Genomic DNA, 21,613 nt, shown 5'->3' on the forward strand with positions numbered 1-21,613 from the left:
TTCCAGTTCTGTGAATATTTCAGGTAAAGCTCCAACTGCACCAAGCACTTGTCCCACCATTCTGTCAGCTCTGCACAAAGTGGGGTCGATCTTTGTTCCAACCCCTAATATAAAGTACAATGCATGTAGCCTTATTATGTAAAATATCCTTGGGATGATTTACTTCAAAGTCTAGTTAAGAACTGACACCCTTTCACACATACTTCCATTTTCATACATAGATGGTAAGCATGACAAAATACTTGTTCTATTTTAATTTGTTTTTGGTTTTTCAAGACATGGTTTCTCTGTAGATCAGGTTGACCTCACACTCAGAGATCTGCCTGCCTCTGCCTCCTGAATACTGGGATTAAAGGCGTGCGCCGCCACTGTGCAGCATTCTTTTTCAGACAGGCTCCTAACATGTAGGTGAGGCTGGCCTCCAACTTAGAGATCTACCCGGGATTTGCCTGGGATTTAAAGGCCACCACACCTTTCACTTAAATTTAAATTTTCAGTGGAAATAAGAACAAGCCTTTTAAAAAAGAACTTATTCTCTCTTAATTTTTTAAAGATAAGGTCGTCCCCCCTCCCCTGTTTTGATGCATCCAAGAGCACCATGTGCATGTAGTACCCACAGAAACCAGAAGAGGGCGACATACACCATGTAAAGAGTTTCAGACTTGTGGAGCTGTTTAAAGTACTAGAAACTGGGTCCTCTGGAAGAGCTTTTAAACATGGAGCTATCTCTTCAGGCCCTTATTTTTTATATTTAAGCTATGTGTATATGTATCTAGCTGTGTGTGGCTCTCCGTAGGTTAAGTGTGGCACCTGGCTCTCCTGGAGCTTGCCAGGTGGTTGAGAGATGCTCTTAAATTCAGACCTCTGCAAAAGCAGTGACATTCCTAACCACTGAGACACATCTCTGGTCCTTACAGTAAACTTTTAATTACATGACAGAAGAGAAAAATGAATTGTGCACATTTTCTTTAGTCCAAAGGTGCATTTTGAATCTTGTTTTTTTTCTCAGCAATAGAAAAGTAATTTTAAGAAATTTAAAAACCCTTAAGTCATTTTAGTAATTCCCACCTGGTAGAAGCTCTTATTTGATTTACCCTCTACCTCAATTTTCTTCTGACTTGCTCGGGACAGGATCTTTTACCTGAGTAAGGTCTTGTATCTCCAGTTTGATAATTTGCCCACACTCGTCTTAACCCTCTGTGCTAAAGGCAATCTTCCTGCTTCAGACTCCCAAGTCTGGGAGACTATAGGTACTCACTACCATGCCTAGGTGGAAGGTTTTTGGGTTTTTTATGTTTAATTCTCACATCAATGTGAGCATATCTGACATTTTCGAGTAACTTTAAATTTGCAAAACACACATAAAAAGGAACTCCAAAAGTGTGACCAAACAGTAATGATAAGCCAGGCACACTGGTGAAAAACTGTAGTCCTAGTTACTTGAGGACCATTTGAATAAGGAATTCAAGGCCAGAATCCCCAAACAAACCACCTATAGTTAGTGTTTTGAGTGCTAGGCCACTTACATTGTGCCAGGCACAGCGCACAGACCTGAAATTCCAGGCATTGGAGATAGTGAGGCTCAGCCTGAAGTGCAGTGAGTGAAGTTTAAGCTCAGCCTGGGTAATCTTGTGAGATCCTTTCTCAAAAGGAAACAGTGAGGCTCGAGAGTCTGCTCAGTGATTAAGAGCACTGGCTACTTTTCCAGAGGATTCAGGTTCAATTTCCAGTACCCACAGGACAGCTCACAACTTTTTTTTTTATTGTCTGTAACTTTAGTCTTGGGATTCAATGCCTTCTTCTGATCTTTGTGGGCGCGCGCACACACACACACCACACATATGCACATGTGCACACGCGCGCATGCATATGTGTACACACAAGATACACACACACACACTCTATCCACATACATAAAAATAAATAGTAATCCAATAGTAATCTAATTAAAAAAATAAAGACAAAGAGGGCTAAGGCTATATCTTAGTAGCAGCATACCTGCTTAGCATGTTCTAGACTCTAAACCCTTGTACTTCCAAAACAATAGCCAGAAATAATTATTATTGCTAATAAGTATCTTCCACCAAAATATACTTTTAGTCTACCACCTGGTAAGCTGATCCAAGAGGGTTGCTTTGAGTACCAGCCTAGCCAAAAATACATAGCAAGAGACTATGTCAAAAATTAAAATGACCTGGAGAGATGGCTCAGTGGTTAAGAGCACTGACTGCTTTTCCAGAGGTCCTGAGTTCAATTCCCAGCAACCACATGGTGGCTCACAACCATCTGTAATGGGATCTGATGTCCTCTTCTGGTATGTCTGAAAACAGCTATAGTGTTTATTTATATACAATAAATAAATAAATAAATACTTCTTAAAAAAATTAAAACTGGATGTGGTGGAGCATACCTTTCCTATCAGCACTTGGGAAAAAGAGGAAGGTGGATCTTTGTGAGTTTGAGGCCAACCAGGACTAGAGACTTTGTCTCAAAAAAAAACAAAGCTAATAAAAAATCAACACACCCCCCCACACACAACAAAAACAACCAAAGGGAGGTAGAGAAATGTCTCGTAATCAAGAGCACTTGCTGCTCTGCAGAGAAGCTTGGGTTTGGCTCCTAGAACTCACAAAGCAGCATACCACCTCTGAAACTCTAGTTTCAGGCTGGTCTGATGCTCTCTTTGGCATTCCTGGGCATTGGTACACATATGCTGTACAGACATATGCAAATAAACCCATACACATAAAGAAGTCTGTAAAAACAAACAAACTTTACAACCTATCTATCTTTCCTATGAAATGTACAATGAACCTCTATAAACTAAGAAAGGAAAGTCCTTACCAATGAGACCACCTGGGGCAGCATACTGAAGATCATTATGTTCGGCAAAAAGTGACACAATTTTGGAAAAGATTGGTTTGCACATGAGTTTTCCTTCACTGTCTTTGGAGACAATACCAGGTCTGACTTCTATCTCCTGGCCTACCTGTAAACACATAATTGGTAAGAATTATAGAACAATACATTTATTATTTGCCTACCAATGTTATAACAGGGAAACTAAACTATAACCAAACTAAAAAGGCAATCTTTTCTCTAATTTTAAGACTAGTACTTTTATTTACTTATTATTTTCATGGCCTGCAACTCAACAGGTAGAAGAGGCTGGCCTTGAATTCAGACACAGCCCGTTTCTGCCCCCTAGCCGTGCACTACCATGCCAGCTTAAAATTACTTTAAAAACAGACAAGCAAAGAAACAAAAAAACCACACTCACATATATGGTTTTGGAGACAGCATTTCTCTATGTAGCCCTAGGTATCCTGGAACTCACTCTGCACAACAGGCTGTCCTTGAACTCAGAGATCCGCCTGCTCTGCCTCTGGATTTAAAGGTGTGCACTACTATGCTCAGCTTTTTTTTTTTTTTTTTTTAAAAAAAGAAAAAACCTGGCCTGGGAGAGATGGATGTCTCTCCAGTTAAAGAGCACTTGCTGCTCCTGCAGAAGATCAGAGTTCAGTTCCTATCCACATGACAGCTCACAACCACCTCTAAGTTCCAGGGCATTCAATAACCCTCTTCTGGCCTCTTTACTAAGATGGAGACAAACATCCATATCTATGAAATAAACGAATCTAAAAGAAAAACTTAAAAATCAGTGCCACTCAAGTGTTGCAAATTATAAACAAACCTGTTATTACATAAAATATGTTTCATATTCACTAGATAACTATAAATTTAGAGATCAGACATCTTCCGAAGACAATACCAAATTCATAATCAATACCAGACACCACGAAAAAACTTATTTTTTTACTGGGTATAGAGGTGCATGCCTTTAGTCCCAGCACTTGGAAGGCAGAGGCAAGGGGATCTCTGAGTTTGAGTTCACCCTGTTTAAGATAAGGGTGGTCGGATGAGCTGGCCCAGAGGATAAAGGTGCTTATCAAGCCTGATAACCTGAGTTCAATCCCAAAGACACACTGGATGGAAATAGAATCAAGCCCTGAAAAGTTGTCTTACTATGCACTGGGGCACTTACACACACACACACACATACACACACACACAATAAAACAAATATACAGAGTAACAAGTCAAATTTGATTTACCTTCAACACTCCTTTTAGAATACTACCACCAGCCACACCTCCCTTAAGGTCATCGACTTCACAGCCAGGTTTGTTGACATCAAATGACCTGATAACTAAAAGAAAAATTTTAAACAAATTAAAGCCATTTCTATGTATTTTAATTTTAGCTTTAGAAGATACATTCTTTTCCAAGTCAACTTTTCTAAAAACAATCTAATGATAATGCTTTAATGTTTGCTGAAGTACTACTTGTAATAGGAAAAAACCAAAGAAATAGCTTGAAAGTTCATTAAAAGATGGTTTATTTTAGTATATCAATACTATAAAAGTGTCTCTACCATCGAATATCATACATCTATTTGAAACTAATATTAAAATTACATGTAATAATCCGGGATGGGTTTCATATACTGTTAAGAAAAAAGTAGTCGCTGGGTGGGAGGAAGAGAAGGCAGCAAAGAGAATCACCATGACCCTGGAGAGACAGAAGGAACAGATTTACAGCTTGGGGGGTGGGGGGGGGGGTGGGGATTGTCATCTGAAATGTAGGAGTAAAGGGAAAGCAGCCCCAAGAAGGGCTGCCCAGAAGCATGTTGGGTAGCAAAGTTCAAAGTAGATTTACAAGGTGTTGAGCCAGGAGTACCAGAAGGAAGAGCATGCCAGCCTTGGGAGACTTAGAAGTACCCAGCCACTGAACTAGTAAGGCATGTTAAAATAAGCTTGTGTATGTATGTGTATATTTCTTTCACTTGCAGGTCCAAAGATACATAGATGGTTCCTGGGTGGAAAGAAAACAGATACAAGGCTTGCACTTCACATCTAAGGGTTCTGTCCAGCCAAGGAGAAAAAAAACTTATGTAATGAGCACAAAAGTCTTCCCCCACCCCCTTTTTTTGTGAGAGCCATTATCCCCTATGCATCCACGTTATTTACATAGTATTTACAATAAATTAGCTATTATTACTTAAGGCACACAGGAGAGGACTGGATGTACATCAGTGACACTGCCCTTGCCTAGCATGTACGAGGCTTTGGGCATCTCCAGCATCACCAGAAAAGTCATCAAGAAGTGAGTGTACAGAAGACTGTACTTGGGTACATGCAGTATGCCATTTTTTATTTACTTTTTTTGGTGGGGTGGGGGGGGGGGAGAGAGAGAGAGGTTCTCACTATGTAGTCCTGACTGACTTGACCTCACCCTGTAGACGAGGCTACCTTGAATTCAGAGATCCACTTGTCTCTGCCTCCCAAGTGCTTGGGATTACAGGTGTTTGCTACCATGCTTGGTATTTTATATACAGAATTTTTGCATTTTATGGCTTCTACAGTACAAATTTATTTTTAAAACAAACAATTGTAAGACTGTATGACTTATCTTACATCACCCAAAAGAACATTCCCCAACAATCATACAAACAACTCTAAATGAAGACCTGGAAAGGCCTTTGAAAAGGCTCCTACATTTTTGAGCAGCAACCACAGCTCAGTGAAATTAAGCCTATTGTTTTTTCAGCGATGGTACAATGACATCATTTGTATTGAAAGTATAACATTTCAACAGCTCATAATTCCCTAAAAAATATTGTGTTACTTCACATTGGTCACCTAAAATACTCAACACAAAGGGTTTCTTTTGTACTCAGGGCTCTGTCAACCAGCAGTATAATCTCAAGACATTATTTCAAATAGGTTTTATGGATTTATCACCACCTCTGCAAAAAGAGAAAATACTAATAAAAAACACAGAAGAATCCAGTTAAATGCGACTCCTGACACTTACCAATGAGACGGGGCTCTGAAGTGAAGTCTCTTGGGGGCACTGGTATTTTCTTCACTATGTACTCACAGACGACTTCAATATTATACTTCAGCTGAGCAGAAATTGGAATAATTGGTGCCCCTTCTGCTACTGTTCCTATACAACAAAAAGTCAAAATCCTTGAGTTTTACAAAACTTGGTCTATACAGCTGTTAGATAAAGTAATTACAGCCAATAGAGGCCTAAACATTTCCACACAAATGCCAGTCAACAAGTAGAAAGTGGTCTGTCTAGAAAGATTACATTATTCTATGTTTAACTCCCCAAAATAAGTTATTTTTCTATAAGGGGAAAACTGCTAAAATTACTTCAATGGGTCTATTTAACAAAGGCAAAATGCTATGTGTTTAAGGAATAAAACATGAACACTCCTGGGAAAGAGCACTTTACCAGCTAAAAGATTTCTAACATGTAATTAACCTTCCCATAAATGTCAAGAGAAAATTACAGACTCTGATAATCAAAGACTGGCTGGTATATATATTTTTTTCATCAAGTAAACTGGTCAAAAAATAGCTCAAAAATAAATAGATTTTAATCAAAGTAGATCATTCTTTTTCATATTAGAACTGGGTTCCCAATAAGAAAAGGCTAAAAAATAATCAAATGTCAACAGCAACATGCATCATGTCCTCTCTGAAAGTGGACCGCACACTGCTACTAAAGAAAGGAACTCTGTAAAGATCACTCTTTTGTTTTTTGAGACAGGGTCTCTATATAGTCCTTGCTGGCCTGGAACTAGCTATACACACCAACAAGCTGGCCTTGAAGTTGGAGGTCTGCCTTCCCATGCCTCTAGGATGCTGGGATTAAAGGCATGTGCCATAAGGCCCAGTAGAAAGACTGCTTTTAAATTTTTTTATTCATTTTACTAAGATCTTTTTTTTCCCCTGGGAGGCAGTGACGTGAATTGCCCTGTATACACCAGGCAAGCACTCTGCTGTTGACATATAAACTAAGCCCCTGGGATTTAAAACATGTAATCTGCCGGGGGGTGGTGGTGGCGCATGCCTTTAATCCCAGCACTTGGGAGGCAGAGACAGGCAGATTTCTGAGTTCAAGCCCGGCCTGGTCTACAGAATGAGTTCCAGGACAGCCAGGGCTATAAAGAGAAAACCTGTTAAAAAAAAAAATCTGATAGCATTTCCAAAATATACCTTCAGTTTTAACTTTGTACATTAAATTTAGAAATGCTAGTTACAGTCTTATCAGGAACCCAGCAAGTAGGGAGTAGAAAAAGCAGCACTTATGATACCTCCATTTACTTTGTTTTAGATGAGGTACATTACCTCTCTCAAGGTGATGCTCTGATCCATTAGCTATTATAGCTTCTTACCTTGCACAAATGCGAGAATTTGCTCATATTGCTCCTTAGCCTGACTTTCTTTTACCAGATCAATTTTATTCTGTAAGATCAAAATATGCTTGAGTTTCATGATTTCTATGGCAGCCAGGTGTTCAGAAGTCTGGGGCTGAGGGCATGATTCATTGCCAGCTAGTTGACAAAGAATAAAAAACACGCATAAGAACGACTAGAAATATCCAGACCATTCAATTTCAAAACCAGAAGGCAGACTGTTAGTTGTGAGGGGCTGGACTGAGTGTAATTGGGTAGTGACTGCTGAACAGTCAGGGTGTTCACTTTTGTGGTGATGAAATTTTAAATGTACTTTCTCTCATGGAGTTGTACCCTTTACGTGATAAAATGGTAAACTTTACATTTATGTACATATTCTACTGTCAACTCTGCTGCTTTACCCTGTATTTTCATTCACTGCAGCTTCCACAGTCCTCCTTAGCAAGAAGCTTCTGACGAACAAGAGTGTCTTTAAGAGCTTTTAGGACTTCTAGCTCAATCTAGTCTATGAATGTTCTATTACAGTCAAGCTCTTATGAGGAGGCTTAAGCTCAAGGCTACTCCTTAAAAACGTGTGCTGTGAAGACAAGCAACAGTACTCCACAATGGGCAAATTTTGCTCAGCATGCTAACTACCCCCCTCAGTCTGTTCATGCGTCCTGTACAACAAATATCCTCTTGTATACCTAAAAATACATTTATACCTGTCAAATCTCTTAACAGCATACATAAGGAAACACAGCATTAACTCTGAAAACTCGCATGTTTACTAGATCACGGCAATTACTATAAATAGATCATCTACATGGAGGGACAACCCATAATATGCTTTAACACAAATTCTAAATGGAAATAAGATGTGAAACCACACCATATTCTGTTTAGGATGCTATAAGACTTCTCAGAATCCATAAAGTCCAGGAGTCTTTTGCTCGGTATTTTGTTCACGGTACGTTAGGAGGAAATGGCATCCTGCATGTCCTATTTTTAGTTATGCCTCTCTTAGCTAATGGACATGGCCTCCCAAGGTTTCAGTTCTTCCTGAAATATTCCACCCAAGAGTTGTTCTCCAGTCTCATGATTTTACCTATCAACAGAAGAGCTGCGTCCATCACTGCTGCACCGTTCAGCATTGTAGCCATCAAAATATCATGGCCAGGACAGTCAACAAAGGAAACATGCCTAACAATTGAGAAATAACAATCAGTCTTAAGATCAATCAAAACCATTAGCAAACTATAGATTTCTTAATGTTATAAAATGGTTCTAAGACTTGGTGTTTATAGACTTTGGGTCTGATGCTTGTGGCTTCTACAGGTACTGGTGCATAGGTAAGCACAACCAGACAAACACATACATATAGTTATTAATAATAAATATGAAAAAAGACAGAATGAGGCTTTTCATTTGAAAAAACACTTTGTCCAAAATACCACTATCCCTGAAAAACTAGAATTGTGTACCTGAAGTGAGAGGCAGCATGACTTTAAAATTAAGGCACTCAGAGTCATGACTTTGTAAGAATTTGCTTGTCGGGTCTTATTTTAATCTTTCAGAAGACAGAAGAGGGCATCAGATCCCCTGGACCTGGAGTTACCAGCAGTCATGACTGTCAAACAACTGAACTCCAGTTCTCTGAATAAGAATAAATGTTCTTGGCTACAGAGTCAGCTCTCCAGCCCTAGAGTCACAATTTTAAAAAGAACAAAAATGTATGCTCACACTGCCATTATCTAAAACCAGGATCAAGGATCAGAAAACTATGGGCCTCAGATTTGGCCCACCACAGACTCAGATATGAACATACAGTTTATGTGTGCTTTTGTAAGAGATAAGTACTTATAACAGAGACTCTAAGGCCCACAAAGCAGAAAACATTTTGCATGTTACAAAAGAAGAATCTTTGACCAGAAGTATCTAGGACCAGAGTAAGATAAAAGATACCTCAGGTGCACATTTTAAGGGGATGCCTAAACAGTAAAAACAGACCCTGAAATATAAATCAGTGGTAAAACATTGGCCTGCTAACATAGTGGGCCTTTGATGCAAGCCACAGTGATAAAGAAAAAAATTTAAATTCAATACTTGGATAGGATTTCTGAGTTCATGGACAGCCAGGCCTACACAAAGAAACCCTGTCTATAAAAACCAAACCATACCAAAAAAAAATGTAGGTGGTCTTTGCTACTTTGTGTGTTCTTTCTTCTACCCATTTCACCCCAACACTAGATGAGAAAAAAAAAAATGATAGAGGGAAGAAAGAAAAGATCCCTGGATAAAGCCAGGGGTCAGAAAGAGGGTGATGTTGTTAGCCAATTTCCTGCTTATTTGGGAGTGTCCAGTTCCTTTGGGCAAGTTTGTTCTTCGACATCAGGATACCTAATTTCTTCTTGTTATTTCTTCTTTGTGTACGAATACTTAAACTGTAACCAACAACAAACAATCAGAGCCTCTCAGGGCACAACATTCATATACCCTGTGAAAAGTCGCCAGGATTCCAAATGTCACACAACTGCAGAAACTATCTGTAGCTGGTAAAATCAAGCCCCTGCTAGAGCAGGAGGCAAATCATAGTCAGCTGCTGTGCACAATCTGAAGCAGCCCCATATCCCATACCTGGGACTAAAATGAAAACATATTCTTTTAAAGAAACCAAAACTCCAAAATTGTCACTACAAACAAACATAACAAGTCACACAGAAGCCAATCAGAAACATGGCTGGTCTTTAAAGTTCTGATACTGGTAACTTTTTTGAAAGACCATCCCCACATCCTAGAGTGTGTGTTTTTCTGAGCACTTCCTCTTCATCTAAGTGTCTAACATGTATACTAAAATACCTTTAATAAAACCCCAATCCAACTTTGTAGGAGAAAACAGTGAGCCAGGTATGGTGGTATAAGCCTTTAATCCCAGCACTGGGAAGGAAACAAAGGCAGGTGGGGTTTCTCTGGGTTTCAGGCTAGCCAGGGCTACATATTGAGACCCTATCTAAATAAAACAGAATTTCAATATCCTATTCAGTACAATTTTCTGAATTAATTTTAAAAATTGCACTAAAGTGGGGCTGGAGAGATGGCTCAGCGGTTAAGAGCATTGGCTGCTCTTCCACAGGGCCTGGGTTTAATTCCTGGCACCCACGTGGCAGCTCACAACTGTCTGTAACTCCAGTTAGGGATCTGGCACCCTTATACAAACATACATGCAAGCAAAACAGCACTGCTAATAAAAGTTGAATGAATTAAAAAAAAAATAACTGTATTAAAGTATCTTGATTATTGAGATTTATTAGCTTCCCTTTCCTCCCTAAATTTTGGGTCCGAGATGATTATCTCACTCTGTCCTTGATCTAAAATGGTCTTATGAGTTTACAATCCCCAAAGATGTTAGTAACTAGATAACAGCACCCTCTGGTAAAGAACCAACATGTGAAATCATATTCAGAAAACTGTTGGGAAACAAGCCCATTATCAGCCAAGTAGTTGTGACATACACCTTTAATCCTAGCACTTGGGAGGTACTCTAAATCCAAGGTGAATCTGGTCTATAGAGAGTTCCAGAACAGGCAGTGTTCAGTATCTTAAGTGCTTCAAAACGCACAAAACAGTGATTTAAGCATAAAAGTTACCTGACTAATTTGAAGTTCCCTTTGGTCCCTGGAATGTCTGTAGGAAATTCATCTGGTGTACTACTTCCACATGATCTATAACATTCTGGTCTAGGACAACTTGGGTCATCAAGTTTATAAATCTATAAGAAAAAAGAAACAAATAGATTTGATTTGTTACTTATGCAGAAATTAAACTTAAATGGTTTTTGTTTCATTGTACATGGATCACCTTAGCATTAGCATATCCAAGCTTGATGGTAATGTTTCTTTCTAGCTCATTTTTGAATCTGACAGTGTGAACTCCAGAAATAGCCTTCACCACAGTTGACTTCCCATGAGCTACATGACCAATTGTACCTATTAACAAAAGACAACAAAATTAACTCATGCATTCAAGTACACCAAATATTTTTTCAAAGAGTGTTGAGTCAAAAACCTTAAAACTCTAACCATAAACATCAATGTAAATCCAACAGTGAGAGGGCTGATGATGTCATGTTTTGTGGCTGTCTCTGGCTACTTTGTGGATTCTTCTCTCTCCCTTTTCCACCCTTCCCCGCCCCTTTAACCACCTCCGAGTAGATCACAGAATAAAGCTGAGGTTGGAAAAGGGTCAACATTATTGTTAGACTACCTCCTGCTAATTAGGGGCATCAAGGTCCAAGTTCCTTGGGGGCAAGTTTGAGCTCGTCAGATATTTAATTTCTTCTTTGCGCACAAATACTTAACAAATCACAACCAACAGAGACTAGCAACTACTAACCCAGAGTCTCAGGGCCCTATCATTTATGTACCCCCCTGAAAAGTCCCCAGAATTTCAAACATCACACAATCATAGAAACTATCTGCAGCTAGCAAAAATCACACCTCTGCTAAAGCTTCTGTGGATAATCTGAAGCAGGCCCCATATCCCACACCTGGGATTAAAATGAAAAACATACTCTTATTTTTTTAAAAAAAGAAAATAAATCCCTAAACTGTCATTAAAATGGCTCAACAGGTAAAAACATTTGTCACAAATGCCTTTGGACCAGATTTCAATACCCAAAACCTATAGTAAAGGGAGAGAACCAATTCTAGAAAGTTGTCTTGATTTCCACACATTATAAATCTTCTCAGACCAGTTTTAGTAGAGTATATACTTGGGAGGAAGAAGCAGGATTTGAGGCCAGCCTGGACAATGTAGGGAGATGTCATAAAACTTAAGATATGTTTAAATGTTCACTTGAAATGTTATTATCCTGATTGAAAAATTATTCAGATTCATTTTATATACTCCTACTATTTCAAAACAAAACCCCTAAAATCACGCCCCCAAACAAAACAAAAACACCAAAGAAAGATTCAAGTACGCACCCAGTTAATATGACAAACTCTGATACAATAACACAAAAAGGAACACACTTATAATCTTAGTAGTCTGATACTACTAATAATTATTATTATAGTCTGATACTTATAATCTCAGAAGTCTGAGTCAAGAGGATTGCCTTGAGTTAAAAGTCAGCCCAGACGAGATAGTGAATGCCAAGCTAGGCAGTCCACATAGAATAGCTAGACAGAATACATAGTGTAGAGTGAAAAATTATTATAAAGGCCATCTTATGAAATATGTGTAAATTTTTCGCCTTAGACCTTGGGCAGAAAAGCACCTGCCAGCAGGTTTGGGTCCATCTAATTAGTTACAGAGGAGGGGGAAGTTACAGTACAAAGGCCTGTTAAGAACATCCCAGAAACTGACTGGCCAAGGGAAGAACTACACCCTGCCCCATGGTACGGCCTGCTAGTGTTCAAAAAAGGTAAAACAACCAATCCTGTGCACCCGCGCGAAAGTTCGATTTTTCCCCACCCCACCCATATATAAGCGCTATGCCCCTGAGCCACGAGGTCAGTCCCTCTATCCCCTATGTGAGATATGGGGATATGGGCTGGCCCAGAGCTCTGATATAATAAACCACCTCATGTATTTTACAGCAAGACGGTCTCTCGTGTGTCCTTTGGGTGCGTGTTATCCTGTGACTTAAGTGGACCCCTTTTTGGGGAGTCCCGGACCTTTCATCTTGGTTCCCTGACCGGGAAACTTTCGTCCAGGCTTACGCAGCTACCCCAGGACTTCCGAAGACCCCTTGGAGGTGGGTTTAAGTCTGTGTACTGTCTGTGTGTCTGTGTGAGTGAGGTATATTTGGGTGCACCTGCCGCTGCATCTGTTTTCTGTTCTGGTTCCGTTTTTCTGGCAGCTGCCATTGTGTGATCGTGAGGTCCAATGGGTGTGCTGCCGATTCTGTTTTCTGGTTTGATTCTAGTTTCTGTCAGCTGCTGTTGTGAGACCGAGAGGTCCAATGGCCTGAAGCTGCAAATATCTGGGAGATGTCCCAGTACGAAGGAGCTGGAGTGCTCCCTGCACGGGAGATGGTTGTGGACGCTTTTCCCGTTGTGACTCGAGTTTAGCTGGTTGTTTAAGCCTAGACGCGGATGACTATGTTTTAATATTAATGTCCTTTGTCTATATGTTGTCTATATGTTGTTTTGAGTTTCTTTTTAATGCGATGTGGCAGCCACTCCCCGCGGCTGCACGCTGGGGAGAAAGAGCCCAATCAATCACCGTGCGCCACGTGGCACCGCATGTGCGGCACGGAGAGACGCCCTCCCGCCGCCGAGAGGACCGGTGGGCTGACAATGAACGCGGGCAGGGCAGGCTGTGTAAACACGGATAGGCGGGGAAAACAGGCGGTTTGCGCCGACCCTTCAGGCCATTCTTCACGTCACGGGTCGCGAGTGATTGTCTGCTAGAGACACTTCCAAGATGGTGTCCAACCTAAAAACTACGTTACCCAGCAGGCCCTGTGGCTTAGGGAACTACAGCCAAGATGGCTGCCGGCCCCTCCCCTGTCGCCGGGGTAGAAAAAGGAAAAAAAAAGAAAGAAAAAAAGAAAGAAGAAAAAAACTGGTTAAAACCGCTTACTTAATTTAGTTTAAAACTTACTTGTGAGACAGTCTTGATTTACACAAGAAAAACTGATAGTTCGCCCTACTCTGTGGCCAGGAGAAGGGTACCAATAGAATAAAAAAGTTGATAATGATTTTTCCCAATTTAATAAGTAAAAGAGTGCTTTTTTTTCTAAAATTACAGCTTAAAAGTTATAGGCTGTCCTGAGTCAGAAATATATATATGGGCTTCAGTTTCGATAGATTTTCTAGCCATTAGTGTTTGAGACAATTTCATTACTTATATGAGATTTTCATTAAGATTTGGTTCAAAGATGAGAGTTCAGACAAGATAAAATTAAAAAGGTGGTAAAGACTTGTGCTTATATGTTAAAAATGTTTACTTTATCGTTCTTGTTATATATCACTTCTAAAACAATTTTCTAATCAGAAATAATTCTTTAAAAGGTTTTTATATAACTATGACCAAAGTTTCTATTTTGTTACAAGCTAAATTCAAATAAGTGTCAAATGTAACTCAAGTTGCCTTTTAAAAATTGTTAATACTGTGTAAACCTTTAACATCGTAATAGTTCTTACTGTGAAATGCTACAGATAAGGCTATTTGTTCTGATTTGATTTCTTTCTTAGAGCTTCAGAGGTGAGCTCACGTTACACCTGTGGACAAGGTACTGTTTACAGACTAAATTAGGTTGTGGTCTCTAGTGTGATATGAACAACAGTCATGCAGCCTCACAGATACATTAGTCTGTACAGAGTCCTAAAAGACTATTTACTGCTTTTACAGGTGATCAAAGTAATAAAAAAGATAAGAGCCTTTCTTCCATAAGACCCTTGTAGGTTCTGGCCTTCAGGAGTAGAGAACAAGAGAAGACACCGAAAGAATGTTCCCTCAAACATGGGGACCCCATGTTTGATCAGGCTGTGTCAATTGATCAGGCTGTGGTCAACAGTGGGTTACAGAAGGTAAGGGACACCCAAAGGCCCATGCCAGATTCCATTGACAGATCTTGAGAGAGCTAGAGACATTCTGTCAGTGTAGACAAGACTTCAGAGGCTAGAGAGACTACAAAATGAGTCATTGAAAGATTTAGGAAATATACTATACTATATCAGGGAAAAAGGAAAAAAAAAAAAGAAAGATAAGATAGATGGGATCATAGACAGGGTTAAAATTATTGGTGATAATAGCAAGTGAGAGAAGGTTAAGGAGTAGAGAGAAGTTGCTGGGAAAGTCTAAAAGAAAAGAATAGAGAAGAGATTAGAAGATAAAAGGTTTACTGTAAGTTGCTGTGAAAGTCTAGAGGAAAAGAGTGGAAAAGATAAAAAGTCTAGAGAGAGGAAGAAAAAGAAAGGTGACAGGGAAAGAATTTACAGAAAGCAGAGAAGAGGGACTCTAATCAAAGGCAGATAAGAAAGTCCTTTTAAAAAAGACCAGTGTGCACATTGCGAGTGAAGGAGCCAGCTTCGGGTCCAAGAGTGCCCTAACAAATAGAAGCCAGGGCCAAGAAATCCCAGGCCTTGAAAAACATCCCAGATAATAAAGATATTAGCTCTGTGTGGAGACAGCAATTAAGATAGACAGGGTCCTCTTCCAGGCCAATGGGCCAAAATATATTTATGGACTACCCGAAAATGGTGGACTAAGAGATGGGCTGGGTATCCCATTCATTTATGGTCATCCTAGACTGTTCCTACCCTCTGTCGGGTTGAGACTTACTCCCCAGGATTGGGGCCCAGACAGGCTGCAACTAACTGACAAGAACTCACAGGTAGAGGAAAGGCTCCTCCTACTGACTCCAGCCAGGAGCCGAGGTAACGTGCTTTACAGACGGGAGCAGTTTTCTCCATGCTGGTCAGAGGCAAGCCAGCACTACTGTGGTGGACACAAATGTCATCTGGACTGACTCCCCACCCCTGAGATCATCGGTGCAGAGAACAACCTTGGAACTTGGGGCTGACAAGAAGACTAACATCTGCATGGACAACAGGTATGCTTTTGCCACAGCCCATGTCTGCAGGACTACATACCAAGAGAGGAAACCCTGATGAAGCCAGCAACTGTGAGTACTCGTTGCCCAGGACACCAAAAGAGAGGAGACTCAGTGGCCTGAGGCAATAACCGGACAGATCAAGTGTCTTGTTCCAGCCTGTTCCAGTTGTGGGCCTAAGAGATGGCCTCACTTAAAGCACAGAGTAAGAAAAAGAACTCAGATTGCTAGCCATCCTGCCAGATACTATCCAGAGAAAAAGAGACAATGGTGCACACAAGAAGGGAGAACTATACTCCCCAGAAAGCAAAGGATTTACCAGGCTAAATACACAGATGGACTCTTAAGATATAAATACAACCAAGCCGCCAAGAGACTTAAAGCGTATAAGAGAAATAATAAGACTTAGAGTAGATAAGAAATACCTAGGAGAAAACAGCCTAGCATAGGGACCTTCTCGAGGTTTCAAGTGTCCTAGGTAATTAGATCAGAGAGCAGTTTTAAGGTAAGTCAGGAATTAAAGATCCAATGTTTATATTGTCTTTAAAGCTCAGGACAGGTAGAAAAAATATACAGGACCCTAAAATTAAACTACCCTTGGGAACTGGCGCTGGCTAGAGTGTCCCTTGTCCTTGTTCCACGCCCAGAATGTCCCTTTTGTGTGAGAAATGATTCTTCAGGCTACTAAGAGACTTCCTGGTGCTGCTGACCATCGGACCTCCTTGGAATCTACCAACGCACGTGCCTGAACATCCAGATGCCAGATCAACCTCCTGCTGTTTAGCTCAAGGTTGCCTGCTATCCTACAAGACTAAAGAACTGCAGGCCTTGACTCCTGAGACATCCCACCCTAGAGACACTGGGGTAATGCTGCCTTAGAGGGTAGGGCTTAGGGTATATACACCCAAGGTTAAATGACAGCTTGTAATTACAAGATTGAAGTTGAAATGTGAATCTAGAGTTATATGGATTTGTTCCTTTTACAATTTCTCTTTATTATATATGTGATTTTATATATATGTAGACAGCTTTGTGCCACAAAATGTGTAAAAGTCAGAGGACAACTTTGAGAGTGTGTTCCAAAGCAATAGAAATGTTTCGAGACACCTAGCAAATAAAATAGAGCCCGAGAAGCCCTGTTAACAGATACTTAGTTCCTAAGATTGATAAATGGTGAGCTTGCAGTCAAAGATTATTATATACTTGTCCAGCTAGTTCCCGCAGGTACTCTTGAACTGAGTTTGAGATACACCCTAGATGATTCTGCAGAGAGCCTATTTTCCTTGACTCTAGCTGTTACATTGTGACTAGGAGTGGCCATAGGTATAGAGACAGGTGTAACTACATTGATACAGACACCTCATTATTTTCATCAGCTGAGAGCTGCCACTGATATAGATTTGAGAGCCCTAGAATAGTCAGCAACAAAGTTAAGTTGTTACTAGACTTGCTGTTTCTTAAAGGAAAAAGTCTGTGTGCTGCTCTAAGAAAAATATTACTATTATGTAGACCATTCAAAAGTGACCAGAGAGTAAATTCAGAGAAAGGTTACACCAGAGACACAGAGAGGCACAACAATGTTAAATTGAGAGTTGGTTCAATCCTCCCTTACTGGACCACTTGTGATTTTACATTTGCTTTTAACCATAGGCCCCTACATTTTAAATAGATTAGTAACTTTTGTTAAAAAAAAAAAAAATAATAAATGCTGTTCACCTTTTTGTGTTGCGCCACCAATGTAAGACTTTGGGTCAAGAAAATGATAATTATGATACTGGAGTTTAAACTTTTCTAAAGATCCAAATCAGAAAAAATAGAGTTGAAAATAGACTTATTAATAATTGAGTTTTTATGATTAAAAACATAACCAAATTGGAAGAGGTGGGGATGTAGAGTGAAAAATTATAAAGGCCATCTTATGAAATATGTGTAAATTTTTCGCCTTAGACCTTGGGCAGAAAAGCACCTGCCAGCAGGTTTGGGTCCATCTAATTAGTTACAGAGGAGGGGGAAGTTACAGTACAAAGGCCTGTTAAGAACATCCCAGAAACTGACTGGCCAAGGGAAGAACTACACCCTGCCCCATGGTACGGCCTACTAGTGTTCAAAAGAGGTAAAACAACCAATCCTGTGCACCCTCGCGAAAGTTCGATTTTTCCCTACCCCGCCCATATATAAGCGCTATGCCCCTGAGCCACGGGGTCAGTCCCTCTATCCCCTATGTGAGATATGGGGATATGGGCTGGCCCAGAGCTCTGATTTAATAAACCACCTCATGTATTTTACAGCAAGACGGTCTCTCGTGTGTCCTTTGGGTGCGTGTTATCCTGTGACTTAAGTGGACCCCTTTTTGGGGAGTCCCGGACCTTTCAATAGCAAGCCTGTCTCACCTCCTCTCCAAATCCAACAACAAAACCCCAGCCATACCATATTTTATACTCAAGCAATATACCTCAACAGTTCTAGGTGCCAATTAAGGAGGAAAGAATTCGACTTAATTATAGCTTATATAGCAAATAAAACCTTCTATAAACTGTCCTGCATGGCAAGAAAATGCATTTTCACCTCCCAATTCACTACTGAATGATTACATACTGCCTTGTAGTATTAAACTTTTCTTTCATACATCTATCTCAAAAAAAGTAGCAGTATTTTGTTCACAAGTACTCCACGAATTCTTCTTATACACAGACCTGCTCCGGACAATTTCCAAATAAATGTCCACATCACTCAATGAATTACACAAAAGGAGAGGTTAAAATTACTTCTAAGTCAAGTCTTCAAGCTATCTTACCAATATTAATTGTAGCTTGTCTGCTGATAACTTCATGTGAAAGTGGTGTCAGCTTGGTAACATCCTGCAATGAAATATATTGTGAAATATAATCAACACAAGCCACAAGTTTTCCCTTGACTTTATATTCCTCAGGTACAACTTTATGCCTCGTATAAACAGCTCTCGTCTCCTGCTAAAGTGTCTTTTCCTTTTCCCCTTAACATGCTGTTAAGACTGGGAAGACTGTAAATCCATCATTGTCACACAAGTTCACTCACTAAGAGAGGTCTGGAGACGAAAGGCCACCTAATCCTGGAGTCATAGCAAGTCCTCAAGTGTCCAATACAGTGAACAGTGTAGTCCAGTTTCCAATCCTTTACAGACTTAAACCTTAATGACTTTAAACAATCTCGTTAGTCTCATACTGGCCTCCAACTAGATTTCGTAGCCAAGAATGTCCTTTATTTTCTAATCTTCCTATTTTCATCTCCTAAGTGCTAAGATTACAGGCATGTGCCTCTCCAGATGGAACTCAGGGCTGTGTGGATGCTAAACATACACTCTACGCTATATTAATCATCTTAATTATCAAAGCTTAACTCCAGAAATTCCAAGTTTCACAATCGTTCACCAGTTTGGGAAGTAGACAAGTTACTGGCGGTGGAGCTGGCATGCACGCCTTGGAGTCTAAGGCTTTAGAGGTTCCAGCTCTAGGATATCTCCTTTACCCCATGCTCCAGCCACCCGGGGAATTGCCTCATCTACAGGTCCTCCAATAACCCAACCCCACTCCCCAAGCTCATTGTGCCATTCCCGCCGCAAATCGAGACCTCACCAATGTGGCGAGATCCTGTCGGGAAAGATGTGGCTGCCCGAGAGTCACTCCAACCTCACCCCCAGCCATCTTGCTCAGAGAGAAAAGAAAAATGCTCGGCTGACGCCTGACATAACGTAGGCCCCCCTTGGGCGGGGCGAAGGAGAAGCGGCCGGAAGGCAGACTGCGGCACAGACCTGATAAAAAGAATGGCAAATGCAGCACTGACCTTACTGCTTGGACTTCTCTCTGTTTTAATTTGCACTGAAACTCCGAGCGACCTTACTCGAAAACATGATACAAAGTTTCGGAATGTATCCGTTTTCAGTCCTATTACATTTTTGTGCAGGCAAAACTCAGGGCAGCCTCAAGAAAGTCCCCTTGGGGGGAAGGTTATCAATGTGACACTGCGCGCAGGACAGAGAAACCATTTCCGTTTCCGGTTTTTTTTTTTGTTTTTGTTTTTTTTTTTTTTTTTTTTTTTTTTTTTTTTTTTTTTTTTTTTTTTTTTGTGCTTGCCGGAAGAACTTTCCAGCGTCTGGGCATCTTTACATTTGGGTGTAAATCAGAAAGTGGAAATGTCTCTTTTGTTTTATTCCATTAATTTATTTGTTTTACCTATTTCTATAATCTAATAGAGCGATATCGCTTGGGGTCCTCTTCCGCCTTGCTGGAGCTCTGGACCGCACCGCGTGCTAAACTGGCCATGCTCAAGCCGAGCGATCCACAGCGAGCGAGCACAGAGCGCCCTCGCTCGGAGATCTGGGGAAGGGCTCAAGGACTTACTGTCTGAGGAGGAAAGTCCGACACCCCACCCCCCACCCCCACCCCACCCCCTCATTCGCAGGAGAAATTTCTAAGGCCAGTGAGGTGGTGGTTACATTAGTCTGTATCCTCGTGAATGTAGCCTGGAAGCCGGGTGTCCACAGATTTTTTTTTTCTGAAGCCGAACCTAGGAAACCCTCCATTAGAAAAAAAATCATTAAAAATTTAAATATCTTTGACATCTTATTTTTCCTCTTGTGTTAAAAATAAGTGATGTTTTCTGTGAGTGCTGGCTCCTACGTAATCTCCGCACTCAGGAGGCAGAAGCAGGAACTGGCCAACCTGGGCTGTGTATAGAGATGCTGTCTTAAAAACAGTCCGAAGAGGATTGGAGAGATGGCTCAGCGGTTAAGAGCACTGACGGCTCTTCCGGAGGTCCTGAGTTCAATTCCCAGTAGCCACATGGTGCCTCACAACCATCTGTAATGGGATCTGATGCCCTCTTCTGGTGTGTCTGAAGACAGCTACGGTGTACTTATGTACATAAAACTAAAAAACAACAGCAACAAATAAAACAAAGCTAAGAACATAGTTCTTAAGCAATGACGGGGGCAGGGGGCTGGAGAGATGACTTAGTAAGAGCAATAATTACTTTTCCAGAGGTCCTGAGTTCAATTCCTAGACACATGCTCATAACTATCTGTAATGGGATCGAGTGCCTAATGAGATCGAGTGCCCTCTTCTGGTGCAAAAGAGAAATCTTTTTTTTTTTTTTTTTTTTTTTTTAAAGTAATGGCAGAAACCAAAATGTATTCTATCTAGTGAAGTTATTTTACTTGGCTTTACCTTTTGTTGTTGTTTGAGACAGAGTCTCACTGTATAGGACTTGGCTGGCCTAAAATTAATGGAGATCCACTAACTGACTCTCAAGTGCTGGGGTTAAAGGTGTGAGCCACCGGGATAGCTCCCCTCTTTAACCTTATACCTTTACTTTTTTTTTTTTTTTTTTTTTTTTTTTTTTTTTTTTTTTTTTTGGTTTTTCGAGACAGGGTTTCTCTGTGTAGCCCTGGCTGTCCTGGAACTCACTCTGTAGACCAGGCTGGCCACGAACTCAGAAATCCGCCTGCCTCTGCCTCCTAAGTGCTGGGGTTTAAGGCATGCGCCACCACTGCCAGGCATTACCTTTACCTTTTTTGATTTTAATCTTATATTCAGTTTTTTGTTTTATTTTGCATTCTAAATAGCTATAGCAGTCAATTAAAGTATCTTTCACCATCAGTTAAAAAGAAGTGATGCTTGGACAGGCAGTGGTGGCACACATCTTTAATCCCAGCACTAAGGAGGAAGAGGCAGGCAGATCTCTGACTTCGAGGCCAGCCTGGTCTATATTGTGATAACCAGGATGACACACAGAAACCCTGTCTTTAGCACCCCCCCCCC

At 40.6% G+C, this 21,613-nt stretch overlaps 1 protein-coding gene across 1 annotated transcript in view; it reads right to left on the minus strand.

Annotated features, from left to right (window-relative positions):
- Eif2s3 (eukaryotic translation initiation factor 2 subunit gamma) overlaps positions 1-19,581 on the minus strand; it is a 28,539-nt gene extending 8,958 nt beyond the window's left edge. Inside the window, exons 1-10 of the mRNA XM_034485091.2 lie at positions 19,430-19,581; positions 18,613-18,676; positions 11,111-11,238; positions 10,900-11,021; positions 8,361-8,455; positions 7,253-7,411; positions 5,878-6,012; positions 4,116-4,210; positions 2,845-2,989; positions 1-104 (exon numbers count right to left, since the gene is read on the minus strand). The exon at positions 1-104 is cut by the window's left edge and continues 66 nt beyond it. Coding sequence (XP_034340982.1) covers positions 1-104; positions 2,845-2,989; positions 4,116-4,210; positions 5,878-6,012; positions 7,253-7,411; positions 8,361-8,455; positions 10,900-11,021; positions 11,111-11,238; positions 18,613-18,676; positions 19,430-19,498 — 1,116 coding nt within the window. The 5' untranslated portion in view covers positions 19,499-19,581. The remainder of the gene's footprint in view (positions 105-2,844; positions 2,990-4,115; positions 4,211-5,877; positions 6,013-7,252; positions 7,412-8,360; positions 8,456-10,899; positions 11,022-11,110; positions 11,239-18,612; positions 18,677-19,429) is intronic.
- Between the last annotated feature and the right edge of the window lie 2,032 nt (positions 19,582-21,613).

Source organism: Arvicanthis niloticus, chromosome X (assembly GCF_011762505.2).
Source record: "Arvicanthis niloticus isolate mArvNil1 chromosome X, mArvNil1.pat.X, whole genome shotgun sequence".
Taxonomy (NCBI): domain Eukaryota; kingdom Metazoa; phylum Chordata; class Mammalia; order Rodentia; family Muridae; genus Arvicanthis; species Arvicanthis niloticus.